The sequence below is a fragment of the Thalassophryne amazonica genome, chromosome 23 (genome assembly GCF_902500255.1).
Source record: "Thalassophryne amazonica chromosome 23, fThaAma1.1, whole genome shotgun sequence".
Taxonomy (NCBI): Eukaryota; Metazoa; Chordata; class Actinopteri; order Batrachoidiformes; family Batrachoididae; genus Thalassophryne; species Thalassophryne amazonica.
Window position 1 is genome coordinate 24222834 of NC_047125.1, and position 25457 is coordinate 24248290.

Sequence of the window (25457 nt, forward strand, 5' to 3'; positions counted from 1 at the left end):
TGCAGTGCGGAAAAGCATGACAAGTCCATTCACCAGCTGCACCAACAGGGTGAGGAATTTCCATTTTACCAACCTGTGGCACTGTGGCGCGCTCTTTCGCCTCCGTCTGACCTCATGTCAATTCGGGATTTGTCACATGTACTCGTGACACAAATGTACACCTGCCATGTTAATCCTGTTGCACTTTCATTTTACATTTTTGTTAATAAAGATCTGAAGAGGGGGTATTAAAGGTACCACTGCTGCCGTGAGAACTGTGACCCTTACTGTTGGCACTCGCCGGCCCTGCTATTAATAACCTGGCACATACAGTGTCACTTAATGGACAGCGCTGCATGGGCTTCCCTGATATTTGTATGCTTTTAAATACAGCCATGCACCAGTATACGTGCAAGCCTGAGCCCCATCAGCTGTGGTATTTAAGGCGGAATGTGTGCGATCATTTTCAGTAGCCCACTGTGGCAACAGCGTTGACAATACCTTGAACGTTTGAAAGGCACGCAGTGCCATCTGCCCGTTGCAGCTGTAGCATTGAGATGTTCTCACCAAACATTCATTCTGGGCTCTTCTGTATTTATTATCTGATGCTTGAGGTTTCTGGCATGCAGGATACCAAGTCAAAACATGGCCCCTTCCCCCTACTGAGCAATTCCATGGTAATGGAATTACAATGACTGCAAACTGTGGTCATGCACTAGATTACCATTAATTAATTGATTAGTTAATTTCATATCTGTAGAATTACAATTTTCTCAAGCAACAACCTTATCAGCTGAAAAATAAAGCAAAGTGACAAACCCTGCAGTTGCTTGAAGGGCCACGATTAACTCCAAAAAGAGTTGATCCCAACCAGTAGTGGCCTTGGTGAACACCATATAAAGGCTTTGAAATCACAGATTAACCAATGAAGAGTGGAACTGGTGGACTGAGTGAATGGGATGAGAGACCAGACAAAAAAACGAGAATTTCAAACAAACAAAAAAGGCACAGGAGGCATTCAGTCCCTCCAAAAATATCCCCATTGTCATAACCTGTAACCCATACCAGCCCAGTATTTCCTGTTGCTCATACCCTCTATCTAGACCCTCTTAACCTCAGACTCGCAAGCACCAACAGGTGTCTGTCCCGAGGGCATCCCACTACAAAAACATTCCACCCTCTTGTCACTCCCAGCACACGCACCCAATCAGGCTGTGGTTTCACCCATGGAGCCATGGCCACAAAGGAGAGAGCGAGCGAGAGAGAGGAATCACTACAACCCTTAGCTGTACAGTTGGTGCTGCCAAAGGTGCACGTTATATTAGCCTTGCCTTTGTATCGAGTTGGTGAGCTTTTGGGAACAATTTCAGTTCCAGGTGAGAAGTAACTGGCGATTGAGAAGGTTGACGGAAAGAAAAGATCAAGAAGATGTTGCGATTATGAGTGGATACAAGAAGATGACAATGTGTGTTGCCATCATATGGAGCTGCCTTTGCATCGCTTTCATTGGTGAGGAGATTTTTGGGTTGACAAAATTTTACAATATATATTCATAAGCCATATGCAGAATTCTTTCCTGTGAATTTACATTAAGATAGTAGGGCTAGTTTAGGGCAAGCTTAGCCCTAATATTAGCTGCAGGGTATTTTGACATGACACAAAAATAACAGGTAGATACAGTATAGCTCTTGTGTCTTTTAACTTGCATAAATGACTAAATACAGGTTCTCCTGAAAGAGGAAGGAGAAATTAAGTTAAAAGGGGAAAAAAAAAATGTTTGATTTCCAAAGACATTGAACAACCTGACCAGGCGAGCTATTTCCTGCACACTGGAGGAACACCTTAAGATGGAACTGAAGGTGTAAACAGTTATATGCTGTCTTAATATTTGGTCAGTTCTGCTCAAACTTTAACCTCTTTATCACTGACTAACGCAAAACCCTTCTACCATGTTTAATCAATATTGGCTCCAAGCTGTTGAACTCTTATGACCTTTAGTTAGACCTTTCAAAGTCACCCAAGGCCATACATATGCCCAACAGAAAAGTGATATGATCTCATGTTATTTTTTAATAGTAACCTTATAGTAAAGCTATTCTAAATTAGTTTGCGCTTTCAAGGTCAGAGTTCATATGACCATCAGAAGGGTGACATGTGATTTCATATTCATTTTTAATAGCAAACATAGTTCCATTATGTTTGGTCCAAATTGGATCATCAGGATCATCAAATCCAGAATACCTCCACATGGACTTGAGTGTGCGGGTGTAAATATACATCAGCCAATTTGTGCAGACCAATTAGCAAGTCTCAGCTAATTGCTAACAGATTTATGACCTTTTGACCACACAAATGGGCGACACAGCAAAAAAAAAAAAAAAAAAAAAAAAAAAAAACAACACACTGAGTGCACTATTTGTGACCTCCCCAATATCGAACAAAACGGCTTCACCATTTCTGTATATCTTTCCTTGAGGAAGAATTTGAGAAACAGTGAGCAGAATTACTAAATATTTTGATTCAAAGCCAAATGATCAAAGACTATTGTTCAGTGGAACATTTAATGAGTCATATTAGCACTTGATTGTTTGATAATCAGAGCCTATTTTTGTCCCTGATGGATGCTGGCACCACAGGCGTCCCTTTGGTCTCATTCCCCTGCTGCATATCAATTACATTAGTACAGTCACCTTTGCTTCCCGGCTAACACCAACAGCACCTGTCCTGCTGACTGGTTCCTGTATATGTCCTGCTTGGCCTTCACTGTCACTACATCTTTTGGCCCTTCAGTGAAACTTAGTCAATTAATTGTTGCTCCTGAAACTGTTTGTGGAAATGCATGATGTCATTTCAATTTGTTGCAGGAATGAATTTTACCCTACATTTTACGTCTACATCCAGTTTAGCCTCAGCAATCCAAAAAACAAATGGGATAGATAGGACAGCATAGACTACCATACCATAGGCTCGCATAGCACAAAGTAGAACAGCATCACGTATAATACTATAGCGTAGGACTGCATAGGCTAGGACACCATAGAGATAGAAGAATAGGATAGAAGAACAGTATGGGACTGCAAAGGAAAGGCTAAGACAGTACTGACAAAACAGTATAGCAAACCATTTGATAGCTAGCTAGATAAATAAGGATAGTAAAGATCCTAAACATAAAGTTAAGGTACCTTATCCACATCGTAGCTTGATTTGCTGTCTGTAAATGAAAGACCCAAGAGGAGCGTATGGATGGATGCGGTGATGAGGTGTGGTCAGGCTCAATATCTGACCGCACCTCATTTGTAATCCATCAAGCTTATGTGTGGACAGTTGAGCACAAGTACACTTGCAATTTGAAGAACATGGAATGAGAAGTATCACGTGACAGTGCTGAGGACCACTGGAAAAGGCCAAGGGGATGCACACATTTGACGTGGCTGTGGCAGATAGAAGGCTACTTGTGAGAAGTGGGGCTGGACCAGATGTTTGCTGTCCAGATCCCAGGATGGTCATGTGGAGTGGTGGATGCAGCAATGAACAGCATTGGTGGAATTGCTGGGTGGAGTATGGGACTCTTGAAGGAAACGGGGCTGAATGGGAAGGAAGGTGAAGGACCGGATTTGAAGGATGTCCATCAGACACATCACCTCTACAGACATGATTTGCTGCATGGAAAGCATAAGCACCGTTTGATAACCCATCCACTGTTTCATCCAGGAGCTTCGGAAACTGAACGGCGGCTCCATCAGACGCTCTTCTATAACTACAACTTGAAGGTGCGACCAGCTCGTTACTGGGAAGAGAGGGTGATGGTCCGAGTGGGGATGACTCTATCTCAGCTTGTCAGCTTGGTAAACACACACGCACAAGCAGCTATCACTGGGTGGAAATGTTTGAGTGCTTCTCAATCAGGTTTTTGGGATTTCTGTTGGCCACATGTTGACTGGCAGTTGGTTGGCACCAATTAGTGTTGAGAAAGCAGGATTGAAAGGAGTAGATGTGTCATGCATTAATATTTGTCCCCCTTCTGTTTTTGCCCTGCTGTAGAATGAGAAGAATGGTGAGATGACAACCAACGTGTACATGAATCTGGTATGATCTTGTTGTACAGTGCTTCTTCAACTCTGCCTCTTTCGACTCACAAATGGACATTTTATACCCAGAAATTACAGTTTTGCTCTGAAAATAAGATGGTCCTGATTATACGATACCCCCTTTTTGAAAGATGTATTTCAAGGAAATCCTATCATTTCAATAATGATAGCAATTTTATGGGCAGCCTCCCATTTGTGTTTTCAACCATGTACTGACACTATCACTTCTGCTGTTAGCATTTTTAAGACTGTTTTAGGGGGGAGCTTACCATAGAAAGTCACACTGCATTTCTTGACTACTTGAGAGTTGTTTGATGGCTTTGCAGGATTTATTACTATGAGCTTAAAGCCTGTATTTTAGCTTCTCTTAGTTGCAGGTTAATGTGCCCAATTTAAGCCATGTACTTGTCTCTACAATTGTTGTATCTCTCCATCAACTTATGTAGTTAGAGACACAGGTTGCTTCAGTTATGGAAGAAACAGCTGTTTCATGAATATTTGTCACCACCTACACTTGTGGATGTATTGGACAGGTGACATGAAAAAAATCTATAGACTGATTATAAAACAGCCCTGCTTTTTCTTACATTCCAAACAATACTGTACTTCTTGCATTATCTCTTTCTTTCTGCCTCTCTCCTTCTTTCACTAAGCCCACCTTTGCTTGTGTTAAAATGGCAGATAATGGGAATGTTTGTGATAGTATGTGAAGAGAACTGATTTAAATTTCTTTGCAAAAGCTAAAGAAATGGAAAAGTAACAATTACATGTTATATTTTTCTGATATGCCTCTTCCTTCTTTCCTAGGCATGGACAGACTACCGACTGACATGGAACCCAAAGGAATACGATAACATTCACGTCTTGAGGATTCCTCCAAACAAAGTGTGGCGTCCAGACATCTACCTCATCAACAAGTGAGCATCCTATTGAAGGATACTTTTCAAAATGTGCTGGAATCCTGTTTCCTCAAAGTACAACTATCACGGAACTCAACAGGATTCATTATAGATGCAAATTGATCAACTTGTTTTTGACATCTATATTTTTAGGTTTCCTGCAAATAATGAGAGTCGCATTTCTGAAATACCACCTTTTCTTTCTTTTACAATTTCTACTTCTGTAGTAATGACGGCAACTTTGACGTAGCTCTGTATGTCAACGTCTTAGTTTACAGCGACGGGAGGGTCAACTGGCTTCCGCCGGCCATCTACCGCAGCAGCTGTTCTATTGAGGTACAGGCTATAAATAAGTGTATCAAACTGGCGAGCGGGAGAATCGTCAATCATTTCATTTTCCCCGGCCATTTCTTCTAGGTGGCGTACTTCCCGTTTGACTGGCAGAACTGCAGCATGGTTTTCCGCTCGTACACCTACGACGCATCCGAGGTGGACCTGCAGTACTTCCTAGATGACAACGGAAATGAGATCCATGAGATTGTAATAGACGAGAACGCGTTCACTGGTTGGTGCCTGCACACACTGAACTCGCACACTTCCATGCACATCCACTGTAAAGCTGATTGTATGTAATGGCAGTTACTCTTATCAAAGTCGTTCTAATGACTCCCTCCCCCACCCCCACCTCCAAAAAGCCGTGCTTCGCCGGCTTTTTCTTCAAATTTCTTCTCAGCTTTTCTTCAAATTTCACGTAAATAGGATATTCTTCACTGATGTTTATAATCCTACCCAATTTCTTGCAGAAAAAGAAGGTCAAGGTCAGCGCCATCTGAAATAAATAGATTAGATTTTGTAAACATTTTTGGTAGACTGGCCTAAACAGTGGGCCACCCCTTTCAGTCTCGTCTGCTTGAGGTTTCTTCCTCAATATCATCAGAGGGAGATTTCCTTGTACCCCTGTCACCTGTGTGCTTGCTCTAGTGGTTGGTCAGGCTTGACCTTACCTGTGTGAAGCGCCTCGAGGCAGTTTTGTTGTGACTTAGCGCTATATAAATTAAATAAAGTATAAATTAAAATTAATAATTAAAAACTAAAAAAAAATTTGAAAAATTAAAAACTAAAATAAATGAAATTAAATCAGAGATTAATTCATAACCTACATTCATAACCTACATAGCTTGGGTCTGCTATGGTTTGGTGTTGAGTAATCACACGGCAACAGCCTATTTTTACATGTTGGCCCAAATTTGACCCAGAAAAAGTCAGTCAAGGTCACCTACAAGACAACACCCCATTTCAGTGCCTCCTGCACCATGGAGGTGGGAACTAAAAAGGTTAAACTATGTTCAACATCATATAAGCAAGACCTCATGGGCTGAGCATCATCCGCCAGTAATTTGTACCAGCATTCAATTGGCTTGGTGATGGCTTTAACCATTTGGAATATAAATTAGAAGATATTCACTCTAGTTAAAAAAAAAAAAAAAAAAAACTTAACCACACTATGTAGGCACTCAGTATAAGTACACACAAACAAATGGGGAAAAAACTACAAACAGTGAAGGAAAACGTGCATCATTTCAACAACAGGTAGCTGCACTGAAAAAGGTCAAATTGCGAAAATGCTTTCACAAAAAAAAAAAAAAAAAAAAAAAATCACGGAACACAAACATACAACCTACAACAGTGCAACCAATATAATTTGATGTGTCTCACAACGCACTCAAAAAACAGACACATGGCCAACAAACCACAACACAATGAAAGTACTAACAACACAAAGAGGTTTCTGCCAAGTCTGACATTCAAGTTCACTCACAAATGTGCACTGGGATACTTTGTCTGTGCTCAGTACCACAGTAGCTTAGCATGTTAACATTCTCACTACCCGGTCAACTCTAGTAGCATGTTAGCATGTGCACTCTGATTCAACAGCTCCACTAGCTTAGCATGTTAGCATGTGCACTCTGATTCAACAGCTCCACTAGCTTAGCATGTTAGCATGTGCACTCTGATTCAACAGCTCCACTAGCTTAGCATGTTAGCATGTGCACTCTGATTCAACAGCTCCACTAGCTTAGCATGTTAGCATGTATGTCCTGTTTCCCTGTTACACCACATGAATAAACTATTTTGGTCTTAACTTGCAAAACTAGTATATAACTCTCAATACACATAATTCTTTGCTGGGCTTTTGTCACTTCATTTGGAGGAATATTTACGCACCTGTGGTTGGAAAACTCACAGCATTCACAGGTTCTCTTCCTCTAACTTTATTGTTGTCAAAGAGCATTAGCATAATTTCTCCTCTTCTTCTTCTTCTTCTTCAAATTCTTGGTGTTTTATTGGTGCTGGCAAACCTGTTGGTTCATTACTGACAGTAATGAGACAAGGGCTGCTCCCATTTAGCAACAGAAGTGCTGATTGGACCCTAGAGATTAATAATGACTAGAGGGGACAGGATTCTATTCCAGCAATATTTTCATCTGCCATCTTGGGAGAGGGATCATCAGTAGTTTGGGACCCACTGCTGTACTAACAGCAACACAAAGATCCACAATTCAAAACAACTTTCAGAAACATGAATTAAGTTGGGCTGCAATTCATTAAATAACAATAACTATGACTCTTAAGACAGGAGCTGGTTGAATTAAGCCAAAACATGCCATCTACTACAAAGTTGCCAAGCTGGAGAAGGCTAACAGGCTAGGTAACCTTGGTGCAAGTTTTTTGACTAATGTAGTTTTTTGGCCTGGGCAGTGGTTTTCATAATGGGTGGGATGGGTGTGTGGGTATTAAAAACTATAACTGACATGTTGTCCTATTAATCATGGCACCTACAGTGTAGCTAACATCACTAAGCTATTAATACCTGCTAATTAGTGCTGATAGTGCTAACATATGTCACTCAACAGAAATTCTGAAGCACTGACTTCTTCAGAGGTCTACTCAATTAACTACACAGCAAGTCATATTATCTCTGATATTTGTAATAAAATGCATATAAAGGACATATTTGATGGAGTCCACAGCAGCTAGCAGCCATTGTTAAGGGGTGGCTAGATCCAGCATACCTGTCGCATTGGGCTACAATTCATAAACATCTGTACAAAGACACAACAGTATCTTTTGTCTCTTCATTTTGATCACTTTTTGTAAATTACAAACATTATTACTCCTGATTTGTTTAACTATTTACACGCTTTGGAATTAGTATCAGCATTTATTTATATCACTGTGTGGCTCAATGAGGTTAAGACAGATAGCAAAATCATTCTGATTTCTTCCAACCTCCCCTCAAACTTCTGCTTCTTTTTTTTAACCTGCCACAGAAAATGGAGAGTGGGCCATCTGTCACAAACCCACAAAGAAGAACGTTAAGGAGGACTTGTATGAGGACATCACTTTTTACCTCATCATACAGAGGAAACCTCTGTTCTACATCATCAACATCATCATGCCCTGCATCCTCACCAGCATGTTGGCTATATTTGTCTTCTACTTGCCTCCTGGAGCAGGTCAGGATGTGTTTTAATATCACAACTAGTCATCACTGCCAAAAGACAGCATTGGGAATCGGTTTGACAATGTATTGTTGAATGTAAGCATGTGTCGGATATGGAGGTACACTATGAAATCCGGAAATGGATCCTGACAGAGAGCTTTTTTTAATTTGGGGACTTTTGGTGTTCCTGAGCACCTGAGTCCAAGTCCAAGTCTGGGTCCATGTTACATAATACATGATGAGGTCTGTGTCTGGGTCCATTTCCAGCTATCATAGTGTACCCTGTATGGGCTAGTTCAAGAGCCAGGGAATACTTTTGAAGGAGAACAGACACAAATGTGCATGATAGTATGTGACCTTGGGGAGGAATCTACTTTGTCCATCACTGGAGCTGAGGCACCAGCAGTAATGTTCATGGCTCCAGGAGCCTATGAGGTTCAAAGATGCCCAGGAATATCAAAAGAAGTCATGGGATTGTTGAACAAAGCTGTATGGTGATACCAATACCTTTGCAGAAAAACGAACGTCCACGTCTTTGACACCTGGTGCTCAAGGTTTGACTGTATGGTTGTGAGACTTGCAAGCAAACCAGAGATAGAAATTCATGATGACCGGAATTCTTTCGTACCAGATGTCTTCAGAGATTCCCAGAATGACTTGGTGACAAATAATCCATCTCCATCTCTTGAAAGTAACCAGCTTTTCTGACAGAGACAAATGAAAAATGGATGTTCTCTTGGCCTTCTCCAATGCACCACATTGCCAAAATGTTGCCACTAACATTCCATCACAATGTAAGTGATACTCCTCATCTCCCTACGTAACCGCTTGTTTGACACATAGTCATTCCAGTGGTACCCAAGGATCCACCAAAGAGACCTGGTACCAAAGACATCCAATCAGCACCTTAGGTCACTGGTTAGTGTTCAAGTCTCACAAGCATACAGTAAGACAAGAAACACCAGGCTCCTAAAGACTCAGCCCTTCATTCTTCTGCAATGGTAACAAAATCCTCAAACACCTCTGTCCACCACACGGTGGCCATGTGGTGCATTTTGTAGAGCATGATTCTCAGAGTGGTGAGGATCACTGCAAATGGACAAGGCCAAAGGAGCATCCTTGCACTGTTTCACTTGGATTCAACAGCGAGTCGATGGCTACTTTTGGAAAACAGGGATGGCCAAGTTTCAGTAGAAGCAAGTGTTATTTGTTGTTTTGCCTTGTCATTTCCAGGAGAGAAGATGACGCTCTCTATTTCTGTGCTCATCGCTCTCACTGTCTTCATGCTCCTGCTGGCTAAGAAGGTCCCTGAGACATCTCTTGGTATTCCAATCATTGTCAACTATGTCATGTTCACGATGATCCTTGTCACCTTCTCTGTCATCCTGAGTGTGGTCGTCCTCAACCTTCACCACAGAAATCCCAGCACTCACATGATGCCATACTGGGTTCGAAAGGTGAGGCTGAGTTTATTTAACCCGCATTAGGCATAATGCAATATAACAAGCTCAAGTCAATATTTTTTTCATCCCTAAAGTTAAAGCTGTGAAATTTCAAAATTGAAATGGCCCAACACCTATCCACTGAGCTACCAGATCTCCTGTGGATTTGTCCATATTCTTTCCAGGGGGTGATACATTTTCTTGAGTAATCTGTGTAAATAATTCATGCATAAATTCGCCATGAACAAAGTTCATGGTGAACTTTGACATAAAAAGTTGCATTGATCCTCAACAGAGCTATCATAACAGGGAGAACGGGTAGCACAGGGGACCTAAGCAGTTGGGCTACCAATATGTAAACCTGGGTTTGCATTGTCCCAGTCCACCCATCTGTAAAGGGATACTGACCTTTGCTGTGAAAGTAACCTGTGATGGACTTGTGTCCTGTTCAGGGGGAGTTCTAGACTCGTATCCACTTCAGCTTCAGTATCTGTGGATAAGCACAAGCACCAATGGGCCTTAAGCCCTGTATAGAACTTCTAGTAGCAACCCAAGACACCAATGTAACTCCATTTTGTGCGAAAACTTGATGAACTAACTTTGCCAAACAAGTCGTAGTCGACTTCAATACTCAGTGACTGTTGAACTTGAATCTTCCAGGTATTCATTGACTTTCTCCCCAAGTTCATTGGCATGATGAGGCCCATTCCGCAGGGACCTGTGCTAAAAGATGAGACACCAATTCGAACCTTCAATGGATGGCACCCCGGAGGAGAGTATGTCTTTCGGAAAATCAACCCTGATCTTGTTTTACCCTGGAGAGGCAGGTAAGAATACATTTACTACTTAATAAAAATGGGCTGTACCATAAGTATATGATACAGCTGTTTATAATAGAAAGAAAGAAGTTGTTGTATGGCTGGGGGGCCTGGCTGCCTTTTTGTTTCTGTCTTTTGTTTTTCCTTCCAGGTGGCTTGCATTTGGAACTGAGTGGCTGTGTTGCTGAGTTTATCAGGACCTCACCCTGATCACCTGAGGCTGATCACCTGCGGCTCATCAGGACTCACAGCTGTGGTGCATCTGCATGGATTGGAACATGGTGGCATTTAAGACTGGAGTGCACAGTGTGTATTTGCCAGAGACTCGACCTTGTGACCAGACGGGTGAGATCGTTGTCTCGGGAGCCATCTCATCATCAGTGGATGCAGAGAACGTCCAGGTTTGATGCACGGTCTGTGAAAGAGGAGGGGGTGAGGTCTCACGCTCGTCAGCACACTTCCTGAGGTACGTTAGATTTTGTGACTAACATTTATACAGTCAGTAAATGTGGTGTCCCTCACACCTTTATTATATTGAGCTGTATGTTAGTCATGTAGCGACTTCCCCTGCAGTGGAGTTTTGTTAACTGGATGTTCCATGCCTGCAGGTTGGGAAGTTGATTAGTAATCAAGCCAGGAAGTGTTTGCTGTTTGTACACCTTTAAGTGTTCTCTCTGTGTGTAGAGTGTGGACTCACATAATGGTTCCTTCTTTCACAGACTCGGTTTGTTGCGGCCACCTGGGGGGTGTCGGCGGGGTCCTTGGGTCCGAACAGCTTCTGGCTCTGGACCGTTAGCGCTGCTGGGAGCGCACCACACCAGACCGCACTTTGTTCTTTATGTATCACTGTTATGTATTAAATTCAGTTATCCTTTGTACCGTGCTCTGCTTATTTCATACTGGGTCCTTCAAACGCTGGTCGGTTCTCCGAGCTGCGTCCGACACATAACAGAAGTTGGTAAGGATACAGATATGTCAATCTCAACAAGGGTAAAAATATACAGCAAGATGAATTGGAGTAGACAACAAAGATAAACCAAATGTTGACTTGAACTATTGGGAAAGATGAACTGCCAAAGGTTAGGCTGCCTAAATTTCAACTGGCAAGCCTGTTAGATACCATACTATAGACATGATGAGTTGGAAAGCCATTCATCCTGAGCCAACTTCTGTCTCTGCTACAGTGTCCTGATCCCAATGTTAGGCAAATAGAAAGCTATTTCTATTAAAGTTTTGACTTGTCGCTATCAGCAGTGCAACAGGAACCCATGCAATGTGCCAAGATAGTAGAAGAATGCACATGTCATTCAGGAACTCTGGCAATGAGGTTTTCCTCATGATAACACTGATCATTCAGCTGTGTTTTGTGGCCATCAACTTTGAAGAATTTAATAAACAGACCGATGTTGAAAAATGCCCCATTATGCTCGGTAAATCCAAGTCTAGGCATGACCTAGTAAAATGCATTGAGTGAATAGGCAGGTAGGTAGGTTCAACTACGTTTCATTGCGATACGTAAAAAAATATTTTGAACATTCATGCTAACAGACAAACATACAATACATATAATCACGTAACCTCCATGCTCACAGGCCCCAAAACCAGATCTGGTGCTGGGTATCTCCCATTCCAAAGGCATCAGATTCAGCCCCAGCTAAGTCCAGCACCCCATCCCCAGTCGCCAGTTCCTAAACCTCTGTTTAGGTTGGGAATTAGGCAGTAATCCCAGTGAAAGAAGTTGGAGGAGGGTGGCAGTAGACACGTGAGAGACCGGTGCTGAGTGATTGAGGATGAAGCCATGTTGGACCAGTTGTCCTACATTTGTTATTCCTGTTTTTATTCTCGGTCTCAGCATGTTTCAGAGTTATAAGTCAAGTAAGAGTTCTGCAAGCAAGCAGCGGAATGCGGATAGCATAGCGCCACTGTTCTTACTGGAGGGGCAGCTGGGTTCTCAGTTTGGGCAGCTGGGTTCTCGGTTTGGGCAGTGCATCTGTTGTCATGCTGTCACTCTTTGAAAGTGATAAGTTGTCCTACATTCATTTATGAAGCCATCCCTCACTGGTGCTGAAGGTATTGTGCAATATCAACCTCAGTCAATGCACAAGTGAAGGACTGAACCTGAAAGGCGCACTAGGGTGAAAAGCCAAACATATCTCAGGGGAATGTGTGCCATGCCCTTCAGCAGACTCAAAGAAACGCTGCAATCACTCAAGTTCTTTTACAATTGCATATGACTGTTAGCCTTTTTCTGTATTTGGACATTGCAGGCATGCTAATGATTGTTCAACCATGCTACGCATAAAAGGCTAACTGTTGTCTAAAACTAGCATTATAAATCCAAATAGCAACTGAACAAATCTAAAATTAAACCAATATAAGGCTCGGTTAACTGAGCATAAAACCAAACTGCAGCAAAAGCTACGTGAAATGCTAAATGACTTTAAAAAAATAAATAAATAACTGAATCAAACGCTTGCTAAATTAAAATCTAATTGAATGTTTTAAAACTAACTGACTCTAAAAATAACTCAACCAAAGACAATGTGAATCTAAAATTCATATAAGGCTAACTGAGAGTAAAAAAAACTAACTGAAAATAAAACTAACTGACCTAACCCAACTAAACCTAAAGCTAACTGAACAAAATGTACTGAAAATAAAGCTAACTGGAAAAGTAACTCAAACTTCAAAAACTAAATCATTCAAAAAACAACCTAACTAAATACAAAACTAATGGAATATAAAGCTATTTTAAAATAAAGTTAGCATAAGTCTATATGAATGGAAAAACTATTTGAACCTAAACATAACTGAACATTAAATGCAACAAACAAAAGCTAACTGTCTGAAAATGCTAACTTGAGCTTTAAAAAGTAAATGGATCTAAAAACAACCTAACTGAATTGAAAGTTAAGGCAATATAAAAAATAACTTTAAATGAATAAAACTGAAAAGCTAATTGAATCCTTAAAAATTAAATGATTTGAAAAACAAATTAACTTAATCTAAAGCTAGCTGATTTTTTTTACACTTAAAATAGATGTAGTAAAAAAAAAAAAGATAAAAGGCTAATTGAACATTTAAAAACTAATTAAAACGAATAAACAGTTAACAATAAACTTTTTTTTTAGTGAAGCAAATTTTTGTAATTTTGACTCAAGGGATTTAACAAGTTTTACAGCCAATATATAGATGAACATTTCCAAGTTACTGAATATGTCTTGGGTTTCATTTACACTCATCATTAAGAAATAAAAAAACATGATAATACTGTGCGGTAAATCTGTCTGGAGTTTTGAAAAACTGAGTGGCCATGCAACAAGCAGGTTCGTGAGGGAAGCCACCACAAGACTCTGTCAACTCAAAAGTAGTTTTAGGCCATAACTCAAGCCTAGATTTGCATCCCTGTTTTCAATTTCATCTATTCGCTTACTGTCCCTTTGTGTGTCCTTAAGGGGTGAGGGCACAGTGCATCTCCAGAAGCTCCCAGACACCGACGCCTTCTGCCTGATCCTTCCGCCCAACCTGAAGTCAGCTGTGGCCGCTGTGACATACATGGCCGACCAGCTGAAGAAGCAAGACATAAATGAAATGGTGAGAAACGCGCAGCGGAGCAGCTTGTCGTTCATTCGTCAGTGCGTGCAGTGACCCCAATCTAAACTCTGTGCCTCACCTCCAGATGACGGGAGACTGGCAGTTTGTGGCCCTGGTGGTGGACCGCCTCTTCCTGTGGTTGTTTGTCATCATCACCACTCTGGGAACCCTGGCCATGTTCCTGGACGCCAGTTTCAACTATGTGCCAGACAAACCCTTCCCATAGAACACAACATGTAAAACCATTTGAGCAAGACTTTTACACGTCCTTAGCAATCCAGCCAAGACGCACTCCAACAGCTACAGCATCATGGAGTCAACTCGTCATCAACTTGTCAATGTTTTCAGATCTCATTAAATCTGGGTTTCTGTATTTCATTCCGTAGATCTGTTGTCGTGAAAAGTTTTATTAAATGAAGTTGAAGAAGAAGCAGTACAGTAACTCAAAAACAATAAATGCAATCATCCAAGTCTCCACATTAAAAGGACACACTGATTAACATGAATCTTATCATCACATGCATGGTGGAAATTAGGAGCAGGTGTGGTTGAAGTTACATGTGGGTTAACCTGAACCTCTCTTTCAGCTTTTTTCATTTGAAAAGTCTAGGTCCAGTGGCTGCCAAGGTCACTGCTGCTTGCATTACACTTAGATCCAGAGGCTTTTGTTGTTTTGTTTTTTTTTCTTTTCTATTTACTTGTCTGCCACTTGTTTGACATACAGTTAATCTGAGGGTATTTTCATCCAAATCAGGGAAATGTTCAAAGAATTACAGCATAACACTGAGACAGATCAAGAACACCCTGCAGTAAGTAGGCGTGTCTGTGTTAAAGTTGATAGAATAAAAGCGCATATAGTGTCCAAATGTTTGTGAGGCCGATGGCACACATGCACACACACACACACACACACACACACACACACACACACACACACACACACACACACACACACACACACACACACACACACACACTGCCAAAAATAAAGAAAGCAAGCATAATATACATTAAAGGCTCCATTGAGTAACAGTTCTAGCACAACACAGCGCCTCCTACTGATATTGTCAAGCCTGTGTTATACATCTCTATGATTTCTACATGCTTAATAGGTATGTACAAATAAGCAAAGTCAAAGCAAAGTCACTGAACATGGCAACATAATATGTTGCCATGACTTTACTTTGTGGCGTGAATCATTTTACAAAATCATGAGCCACACCGCCATCTAGTGGCAGTCTGTTGTCAGGTTTTTTTTTCTGTGCTATTTTACAGTAATGCCCATGTCTCCAGTTACAGCCATTGAAACATTTAATCCATTCAGTTGTCAGAACACGTCTTGATGGCTTTCCTCACTTGAGTCTTGATTTCATGTTTGTGAATTTGACTTTACTTTTGTTTTTGGGCATTTGCTTGTTGGTGTGCTTGCTTGCTTGTTTGTTTTAAAAAAATAATTATTTCTCTTCTAATTTCTCTAATTACAGAAGCCTGTAACTAATTCGGAGTTGTTATGGGTGACTTGATGGTTTCTCTAACAAGGAGGTTTGTAAGGGAGTGAGTTTAGATAAACTTTAATGAAACAAATCGAACAAAAAAATCACTATAATCCCCAAGTGGCTCTCGGTGAGCAGTTGTGGGCCTTGTATGGCAGCATGGTGACTCTAGTGTGTGAATGGGTGAACGTGAGGCATAATTGTAAAGTGCTTTGGCTTTTCTTCTAGATGAAAAAGTACAATATAAATACAGACCATTTAACCAGTGCCCCCCCCCCCCCCCCCCACACACACACACACACACACACACACACTTTTAATGATGTCTCTCATTGCTAATGTCTCTAATTATAGCTGCTGAAGCTTGAAAGTCCTTCAGGATTTGTTATGGGTGACTTGGTGGCTTTCCTCACAAGCCTCCTTGAGGGAGGGAGGGGCATTCGCGTTATAAGCAATGCCCCCCGACACACACACACACACACACTTTTTATTAATCATGTATTTCTCATGGCTAATGTGTCTAACGCCGTCCGCTGAAGCTTGTAACTCCTTTAGAGTTGTTATGGGGCACTTGGTGGCTTCCCTCATAAGCCTCCTTCTGACGGAAGCTGCAAAACTTCATTCAGTTTTTGAGGAAGATCTACTCTAGTCAGATTTACTTTTCTCTGCCATAGTATTTCTTTGTGATTGCTTTAACTCGTCTAATTACCTACTGTAATTCTTACACCAATTATCTAGTTTGGTTGCATTTTACCTCAAATTAAAAGGTGTCCGTCTTTGGTGGCAGAATTTTCAGCCGTAATACAGACAGCTAAAAGAAAATACAGAAACTTTGTACTGAGACAGCAGTTATTGTAACCAACTTGTGTCAAACTGCTAAGAAGTGAGACAAAAAAAAAACAACATATAGTCTTTTTCTGACTGTCCTGCTGCTTCGACACAAAAGTCTTTTCAAGTAAAAATCCAAAGCTGGAAATCACCGAGGACACGGTGAGCAGGGCACTGTCCGCTCTGAGCTTTTCAAGGAAAAACCACAGGTCCAGCATGCTTTACTGCTAATGCCTCAGTGATTTCCTAGGCCACTCAAAGGACTTGAAGAAGGCCTCAAAGTAGGACAGGGAGCCTCCAAGAATGTCGCCAACGCCCTTCACGGGGCTGATTTAGCTGTTTTACTTTTCATCTCCCATTGAGTGTTGAGCAACGGCTAAAGCAGCAAGACAAACATGTATTCACTGTCTTTAAAAAAAAAAAAGAGGAGAGGGAGGGGAGAGACAAAGCAATGTTCTTTTTGTGTTCTTTGCAACCTAGGTCCTGGCTGGAACCGCAGCCAAGAGGACATCATATAAATCAGGTTACCAACAGCAACAATACTTGTAGCCCAGAGACCGGGGGTGTCGGATCTTCTTCCTCTTGAACATCCGTCTTAGGTTTTTTTTTTTTCTTCTTTCTTTTTTTTAAAGCTTCCTTTCCTTCATCCTACTCAACCGACCTCAGCCTCCACAAGCATTTGGGTCCCCACCTCCATCTGCATCAAAGTCACATTCCGTGAGCTACGGGACGTTCCTTGCTCAGAACAGTGGAGGTATTTGTTTGCTAAAAATTAGGGCTTTTACTACAACCTTGATACAGGAAAGGCAAAGAAGTGGTTTATAGAGAAAGTACAGGCTTAGTAACAATAGTGATACAGAAAATAAAAGAAATGACCCACTTAGAAAGCACATATTACATCAATGCCTCGGCTAAGCTAATAATCAAGCTAACAGGCAAACCCATTCCTGTTACCCTGGTGGCGGTAATACAGATTTTTATTTCTTCTCCTGGCTACTTTTCCATCCCACTGTGATGAAGCCACAAAATCTGACTTACAATTTGATTAAGTACTTGGTGTTGCGTGTCCGCTTTTGCCCTTTTGCTATTCGAAGTTGCAACGACCAGGATGCTAACACACTTAGCACACTGATTTTAGACTATTCGTCAAGGGGGCAAAATGGTGAACTTCTAATTTGTTACATTCACAGATGAAAAAGGTGAAAAACTCTGATGGTAGGTTGTTTCAACGTAGTTTGTCAGCAAACAGAAATTCTTATTTGTTTTTCATTTGCCTCATGATCGAATTGCAATATGGACATTTCATATGACAAAAAGAAGTCATTAACATTAGTGACAACTGAACAGCCAATATAGAGCAAAGTTTATTGAAAATTATCCAGCTTTTATCCGTAGTTCTCCCCAGCGAGATCTCTAGTAGCCAGTGTTTGTTGGATGCATCCATCACTGTCTTTTTGTTTATATTCTACTTTGTTTTAGGTAGATTCAACCTACCAGCTCTCTGATGCTAACACTAGCCTATATAGCACAGCAGAGGCTTTTGAACTTCAAATGGGATTGTTTCCCAGGGAAAGGGTCCACTCAACCTAGGGTCCACTAGTCTTAGGGTCCACTGGTCCTAACCTCTTTATATTATTTGATAGTTTATATTACCCCAAACTGAATTGTAAGTTAACAAAAAATGTTATACTTTCAAATAGCTAAAAAAAAAAAAAAAAAAAAAAAAAAAAAAACAGATCTTGTTCATTTTACAAAAATAAAAACATATGATTCTTTTGATCCTGGCTGTTCTCACCTCCTTCTATAAAGGACCAATAGATCGATAATCGATAATATCTATACCAATGCTGGTATTGATATTGAATGATCCTCGTGTAAAAAGATCAATACTCAAGCTTTTTTTCTCTCCCGCAACGCACTGACTGCTGCGCACGCAGATTCATCAAAGTCTACTCTCTGTCTGTAAGAGCAGGGCTGCGCTGTGTCACACAACATGGAGCAACGCACCCTTGTATTGTGGTTTCTCAGCCCTCTACCTCAGGAGATTTTAAGTTGTGTTGAGTGATTTTTTTTTAAAGAAAAATATTGATTGTGATAATAAAGTATTTTGTAGTCACGTACAATGTTTGGCGAAATTCTATCCTAAGTCTTTTGGATCTTTTGGATCTATGAAGCTTAAATATGAAAAAAGTATCGGTATCGGTATTGATATCAGTGATACTGGGCCTGTATTTACTTGGTATTGGATCAATACCAAAATTCCCGGTATCGCCCACCTCTAAGTAGCAGCCTTGTGAACAGGAAGGCACTGGGGAGGGTTGTGAGGGCAGCAGAGAAGATCATTAGGATCAGGCTGCCAACCATTGGTGAACAGGCAGAACAGCACTGCTTGTCCAGGGCAAGAATCAGGGACACTTCACATCCCTTTGAAAAACTGTTTTTCCTCCTCAGGTAGATGGTACCGTAGCCTGAGGTGCAAAACACGCAGATTCGTGGACAGCTTTTACCTTCTTCTTTGTCTTTCGGCTGTTCCCGTTAGGGGTCGCCACAGCAGATCAATCGTTTCCATCTCACCCTGTCCTCTGTATCTTCCTCTGTCACACCAACCACCTGCATGTCCTCTCTCAGCACATCCATGAACCTCCTCTTTGGTCTCCCTCTTCTCCTCCTGCCTGGTGGCTCCATCCTCAGCATCCTTCTCCCTATATACCCTGGGTCCCTCCTCTGCACATTGTCCAAACCATCTCAATCTCGCCTCTCTGACTTTGTCTCCAAACCGTCCCACCTGAGCTGTCCCTCTGATATATTCATTCCTAATCTTGTCCATTCTTGTCACTCCCAAACCGCCATAAGACTATAAGTTAAATACAAATAAGTTACATACAAATCAATAGAAAGAACTGCAATATAGAATGTAGGACATAGACTGTAGCATCTGGTAGCAAATTTATCCTTATAGCATCTTCATATATGCAATATCCTGTGTCCTTTATTTTTTTATTGTATGTTGTGTATATACAGATACAGAGACAGTTATCAATCTTTTTTTTTTCAAACCCAATTTATCTTGGACTTTTATTATGTGTTTTTATTGTGTTTTTATTTATTCATGCAGTGTATCAATATTTCGTTCGATGACAGCATCTTTGATGTTTTTTACTGATTGACAATAAAAACGAGTAGTTTAAGTTCATACACCATTAATCGCCTTTAATTGTACTGTTGTCTATAAATCTGTTCAATTGAAAAATCATCAAATAATGGTAATTCACCATAAATAAATGTGTTTTTTTGTTTTTTTTTAGTTGTCACAATTTTGTATCATTACTTAACCTACTTTAGTCCAACATATATCTTACCATAAATGTAAAAACAACTTCAACATGCTCTCTTTAACACTAGGACTCGGACTAGTGGACCCTAGAACTAGTGGGAAGTTCCTGTTTAGTTTGAGGGCTGGACTCCCCGCGGTTTAAGTTTTTCTAACAAGCTGGGATTAATGGTCGTGTGTCAACGGGGAGGGGGGTCAATTGAAATCTTCAAAATTTAGAATTTTGAACGTGCAAAACGTTAGAAGCGTGTGCGATTTGAAAAGAAACACTTACTGCTGCTTTACTGGAATTGGCACCAACCGCGCGCATGGCAGCAGACCAGCGTGACCATTTACGCACACACTTTTTCCACCAGCACACACAAGTTAAACGCCCATCACAAGCAGAACCCCCACGGGACGTGACTCAGAAGGCAACGCTTTTTCATCCCTTAACGCTACTGCATTGGAAAATATATATATATATATATATATCAATATTGGATCGTGCGTAAAGACTTTGCGCGCACAGGTGGTTTTAGAGTGGGGGAAAAAAGACAAACGATGGCAAACTCCGGGATCCAGCTGCTGGGATTCTTCCTCTCACTCATCGGTGTGGTCGGACTGATTATCGGGACTGTTCTGCCTCAGTGGAAGATGTCAGCCTACATCGGCGACAACATCATCACAGCCGTGGCCATGTACCAGGGGCTGTGGATGTCGTGCGCTTTCCAGAGTACGGGCCAGCTCCAGTGTAAGATCTACGATTCCATCCTGCAGCTGGACAGTAAGTGCAGTGACGTCATAAAGTAGCGGCACTTTAGTCTGTAAAGTACAAGGAAATGTCTTTTGGTGAAGCTCTGTAGAAGGGCACTAAGAGTGCAGACCGCTACCAAAGCCGGATGCCACTCATCCAAAAATGTACTTTCATTCCAGGCTGGATCAGATTTTATGCAAATTAGTTAATTTGGTCTGTCTGACAAATAAAATACTATGCAAACATTTTGTAAAATAAATAAAAAAATAAAAATACATAAATAAAATAAATTTTAGAAAAGAAAAAACTGTATTTTTATCCTAATTATTATCTCTTCTGGGAATTTTTCATCAGATTTTATGGAAAACTCAACAGGAACCTGCCCTACTTTGCTTTTTGTAAAATAAATAAACTGCGCAAAAGATTTTGCTGTAGAATTTTGATTTGTTTTTATTTCTTATTTGGGTCAGCAGAAAATCACATTCAAAATGTGATTAACCAATCACTTGGCAATTTGTGAAATTCATTTTCAATTAAGGTTAGACCTTACTTTTTGAAGCGCCTTGAGGCAACTTTGTTGTGATTTGGCGCTATATATTTGAAATAAGCTGTGATCACCGCTCTTCAATGTTATCTTCTGGGTTTGTGTTCACACGTGTGATACAGTGTGTGTGTGGTTTCAGTTATGTCCTGGATCTCATTACACATTACTATCCACTCATCAGACGGAATCCATTCATCTGCAACACATCTGCATCTATTCAGCTTCACATCATCCAACCAACTTTGCATCCTTACAATCAACCTCATATCAATCATCCAACACTTGATTTGTTCATCCATATGTCCAGCCATCCATCATCCAGACAGCCTTGTATCCACTCCTCCATCTTACTGTCTGTCCATCCATACATCCATCTATCATCCATTCACCTGTAAAAACACAGCTTTAAGTCATCCAACCTGCCCATGAGCCATGATCCATCCATCCACCCCTCTATAATCATCTATCCAGATAAACATCCATCGAATCAACTTTGTATCATCCATCCATCCATAAGTTATCATTCATTCATCAATAAAACATCTATTATTCCTCCATCCATCTCGCTTTGTATCAGTTTAACCAATCTTGTATCCATCCATCCATCCAGCTTTGCATAACCCAACAGTTTTGTGTCCATTTATTCATGGTCCATCTACCCATCCATCCATCCATCCATCTAGTTAGCCAGTCAGCCTTGCATCCAACCAGCCTTATATTCATCTATGCACTGAACCCTCCATCTGTATGTCTGTCCATCTATCATTCAGCCAGTCTTGTATCCATTTCTCCAACTGTGCATCCATCCAATCATCTGTCTGTTCATCCATCCATCCATCTGTCAAAATGTCCAGCTTCACATCATCCAACCAGCTTTGAATCCATCTGTCCATCCACCCAGCAATCCTTGTATCTATCATCCAACCCTTCAACCATCCATTGAATAAGCCTTGTATCCATCCAGATATCAGTTTTTGGTCCAGAAGATCCATCCATCCATATAGATATTATTTATCATATATTCATCTTTAAAACATCTACTATCTCTCCATCCAGCCATCCATCCATCATGGTTGTACAGTCATCAAATGAAGTTTTAATTTTACACATTACAGTCAATAAATTGGAATTCACAGTCTCAGGGCCCTCAAGTTGTTGTATGAGGTTGACTAACCATCGAGCTTCACTACAGTTTACTTTGTTGCCATGACAATCTAAATACTGAACTAAATCTACCATCCTAGATTGTTCCATTTCTTTGTAAACTGAGTCAGGTTGTGCTCGACTCCACATCCGAACCCAAAGTGGTACAAGATGCTGTCTAGCGACAATGACGACAGTTTGGTGTGAAGCCACATGATGGTATTATGGATCCTGGCCAGATCAGCACCCACATACAACTCAGTCTATTGTCTCACATTCCTGTTTTATAAAGTAAATCCCACAGTTCTCTCTCTCTCTCCTTCACATCCTCGTTCTCCCTCCCTCAGTACTGGAGGGTTTTGTTTGTTTGGGCAGGGCAGGGATGGACAAGACTGGTACAGACTGGTTCTAGGTGGATAAAAGGGGTAGAAACAAAGGGGGAAATTCACCCTGTGATAGGTTTATAGTGTTTGGGAAAAGGAGGGTTGATCCTTCAGCAGTCTGGACCAGTGTTTTATTTTTGGTTTGCATGAGCTGTTCATGTGTATCCCATAGTTTCTCTTCAGGAAAAGCACACGTTTCACAGTAGACCTATTTCCAAGCCTCTTCCTTTCCCAGGTTCACTGCAGGCCACTCGAGCCTTGATGATCGTTGGCATCATTGTGTCCATCACAGGGCTGGGTGTGGCCTGTATGGGAATGAAGTGCACCACCTGCGGAGGCAGCGACAAACTACGCAAGTCTCGGGTTGCCACGACAGGAGGCGTCATCCTACTAGTCGGAGGTGATGATGGAAATGCTCACAAGAAGAATTTTTGTTCAAATGCATGGCACGGAAAAAAGAAACAAAAACTTATTTCATGATAAATTATACAATGTAAAATAATTGCATTCACTGCATTATTGATTTAAAGCTACAGTGTGTAGGATTTAGTGACATCTAGTGGTGAGGTTGCAGATTGCATTATGCAAATGTGTCTCTTTTGGGCTACTGTATCAGGGCCGACATGAAGTGTGCGATGCACAACAGTGTGTTTTGTAGGCATCCAGCTTTGTTGTGTAGTTGCTGCTCAGTGATCCCTTTATTCCATCTCAGCCAGAATCCTGCAGAAAGATGCCTCAGAATCCCCATCTCTTGGATTATAGCAATTCACAGCAACTACATTGCTACTTGTTTGACAGGCAATGCAGCTATGTAAACAAAAGACATACACGGGACGTGTGATGTCACCTGTACAAGTCACACACCTGGCAAATTGAACAATTATCCTTCTGATGATACAGATGTACAGTTCTAATGGGATGTACAGAATATTTATAAATATAGACATTGTGTCACTGATTTTTATTTTTGTGTTGTTTTTTTTCTTCCCAAATGCTTATATGTATTATGCTAGCACAAGTTACAGACAAGCCCAGATGGACAACAGACAAGGTCCCAAACCTCAAAGAGAGGTCAGACCAATGTCCTATTTCAAATGGCCCACCAGAGTAAAAGCAGGCAATGCCCCGTAGCTTTGCTGCACCCCCCTGAGATTGGCACCTCGGCACCAGAGCCAAAGAGAGGGCATGCCCCAGTGCCAGGCACAGACCAACATCTGTAAGACTACCAGCCATTTGTGGTCCACCCACCTAGAAAAGGCCTCATTAACTCCCAACATACCACCTCAACTTCCACCAACCCCTGCAAGGGCGCACCCAACATTGTCCCCCCAGTCAGCACCAGGAGAAACTAGAGACAATGACTGAATGACCCAAAAACATGCCACCAATCAATGGCACCAATCCACCAAAGATCCCTCCAGAGATAAGTGGACTGATGAGGTGTTTTCTGCTGACAGTGATCTTAAAAACATAGGGCATTCTAAAACCCAGGTTTGCTCAGCCGGTCACTGTGTGAATCCAAACTGATTAAAGTAAGTCAGGTTTTGATGACTAATTGATGGCCTTGTTTTATTTTGTGGTTGACTTGTTCTCAGGATTGTGCGCTATCGTGGCATGTTCCTGGTTTGCTCACAATGTCATCCGGGCTTTCTACAATCCTTACACGCCTGTCAACACCAAGTAAGTCAACATTGTCCCACCCTTAGAGTCTTATTTCTTAGATGAGAGAGGAATCCCCACCACCACCACCACAGATCCCAACACAAAGAACCAATTATAAATGTTTCCTTTGTTGTCAGTCACTAAAGAATCAATCATGCTAGCTAACATTCTTGTGTCTCCTAGATTTGAATTTGGTGCTGCCATCTTCATCGCATGGGGTGGTTCCCTCCTCGACGTTCTGGGAGGAACCATGCTAGCCGCTTCTTGTCCACGAAAGAAACACGCGTCTAAATACCCACCCATGGCTAGTTCCCGCACTGGGCCAACGAGTAGCACTAAGGAATACGTCTGAGAGCGCCCCCTGCAGCCTGGGAGTCCAACACAAACAAGATGTCGACAATGACGGATTGAGGCAAAGAATTACTGAAATGTGATAGTTATCGTACATCTGGCAATATCGCTTCATGTATCCATGTCAGTGGCACAAGACATGGATAAACACACAGCACTCCATAGTCTTTAAACTTACTGCCAAACTAGTTAGCATGGGATACAAGAGGTGACCTTAGTCCTCTTTGTTGTAAGTTGTCTGGTGTGCAATCGGTTTTGTACAAGTAATGTTTCACACCTATGTTCTGTCAAACCAGTTTTAATTTTTATATACCAAGTTTTAACAGCTTTTGCAGTAGCTTCCACTCCTCTTGTGTCTAGCTTCTTATTAATTTTATTGCCATTTTAGCCACTTTTTTTTGTTTGTTCAGGGAAGATCACTACAGCCTGAAAATCGAGTCATTGCACCATTAGCATGCAAATTTGTCCCAATGTGCTTCCTGATTACTCATCTCCTTGCTCCAATTTCCGCCATCTTAATTGCTGAATGTCATAAAAGCCCTCCACATGTACTGTACGCTTGCTTACCTACGATTAACTCAACATCCACGCTCACTTGGATATTTGACAACCCCTTGATTATCTTGCGGTACACTTATGTCTCTCACTCCGTCCAAACATT

The 25457-nt window shown here is 41.3% G+C and overlaps 2 protein-coding genes across 2 annotated transcripts; both read left to right on the top strand.

Moving 5' to 3' along the window:
* Positions 1 to 1387: 1387 nt before the first annotated feature.
* Positions 1388 to 14648, top strand: chrnb1l (cholinergic receptor, nicotinic, beta 1 (muscle) like). The gene is made up of 11 exons (XM_034164183.1): positions 1388 to 1488; positions 3691 to 3824; positions 4021 to 4065; positions 4875 to 4984; positions 5194 to 5302; positions 5384 to 5531; positions 8299 to 8484; positions 9705 to 9928; positions 10574 to 10740; positions 14187 to 14325; positions 14411 to 14648. The coding sequence occupies exons 1-11, from the start codon at positions 1419 to 1421 to the stop codon at positions 14549 to 14551; spliced, it is 1473 nt and encodes a 490-aa protein (XP_034020074.1). The 5' UTR covers positions 1388 to 1418; the 3' UTR covers positions 14552 to 14648.
* Positions 14649 to 20470: 5822 nt separating this feature from the next.
* cldn7a (claudin 7a) lies at positions 20471 to 24898 on the top strand. The gene is made up of 4 exons (XM_034164184.1): positions 20471 to 20743; positions 23019 to 23183; positions 24379 to 24463; positions 24629 to 24898. The coding sequence occupies exons 1-4, from the start codon at positions 20521 to 20523 to the stop codon at positions 24795 to 24797; spliced, it is 642 nt and encodes a 213-aa protein (XP_034020075.1). The 5' UTR covers positions 20471 to 20520; the 3' UTR covers positions 24798 to 24898.
* The last annotated feature ends 559 nt before the right edge of the window (positions 24899 to 25457 follow it).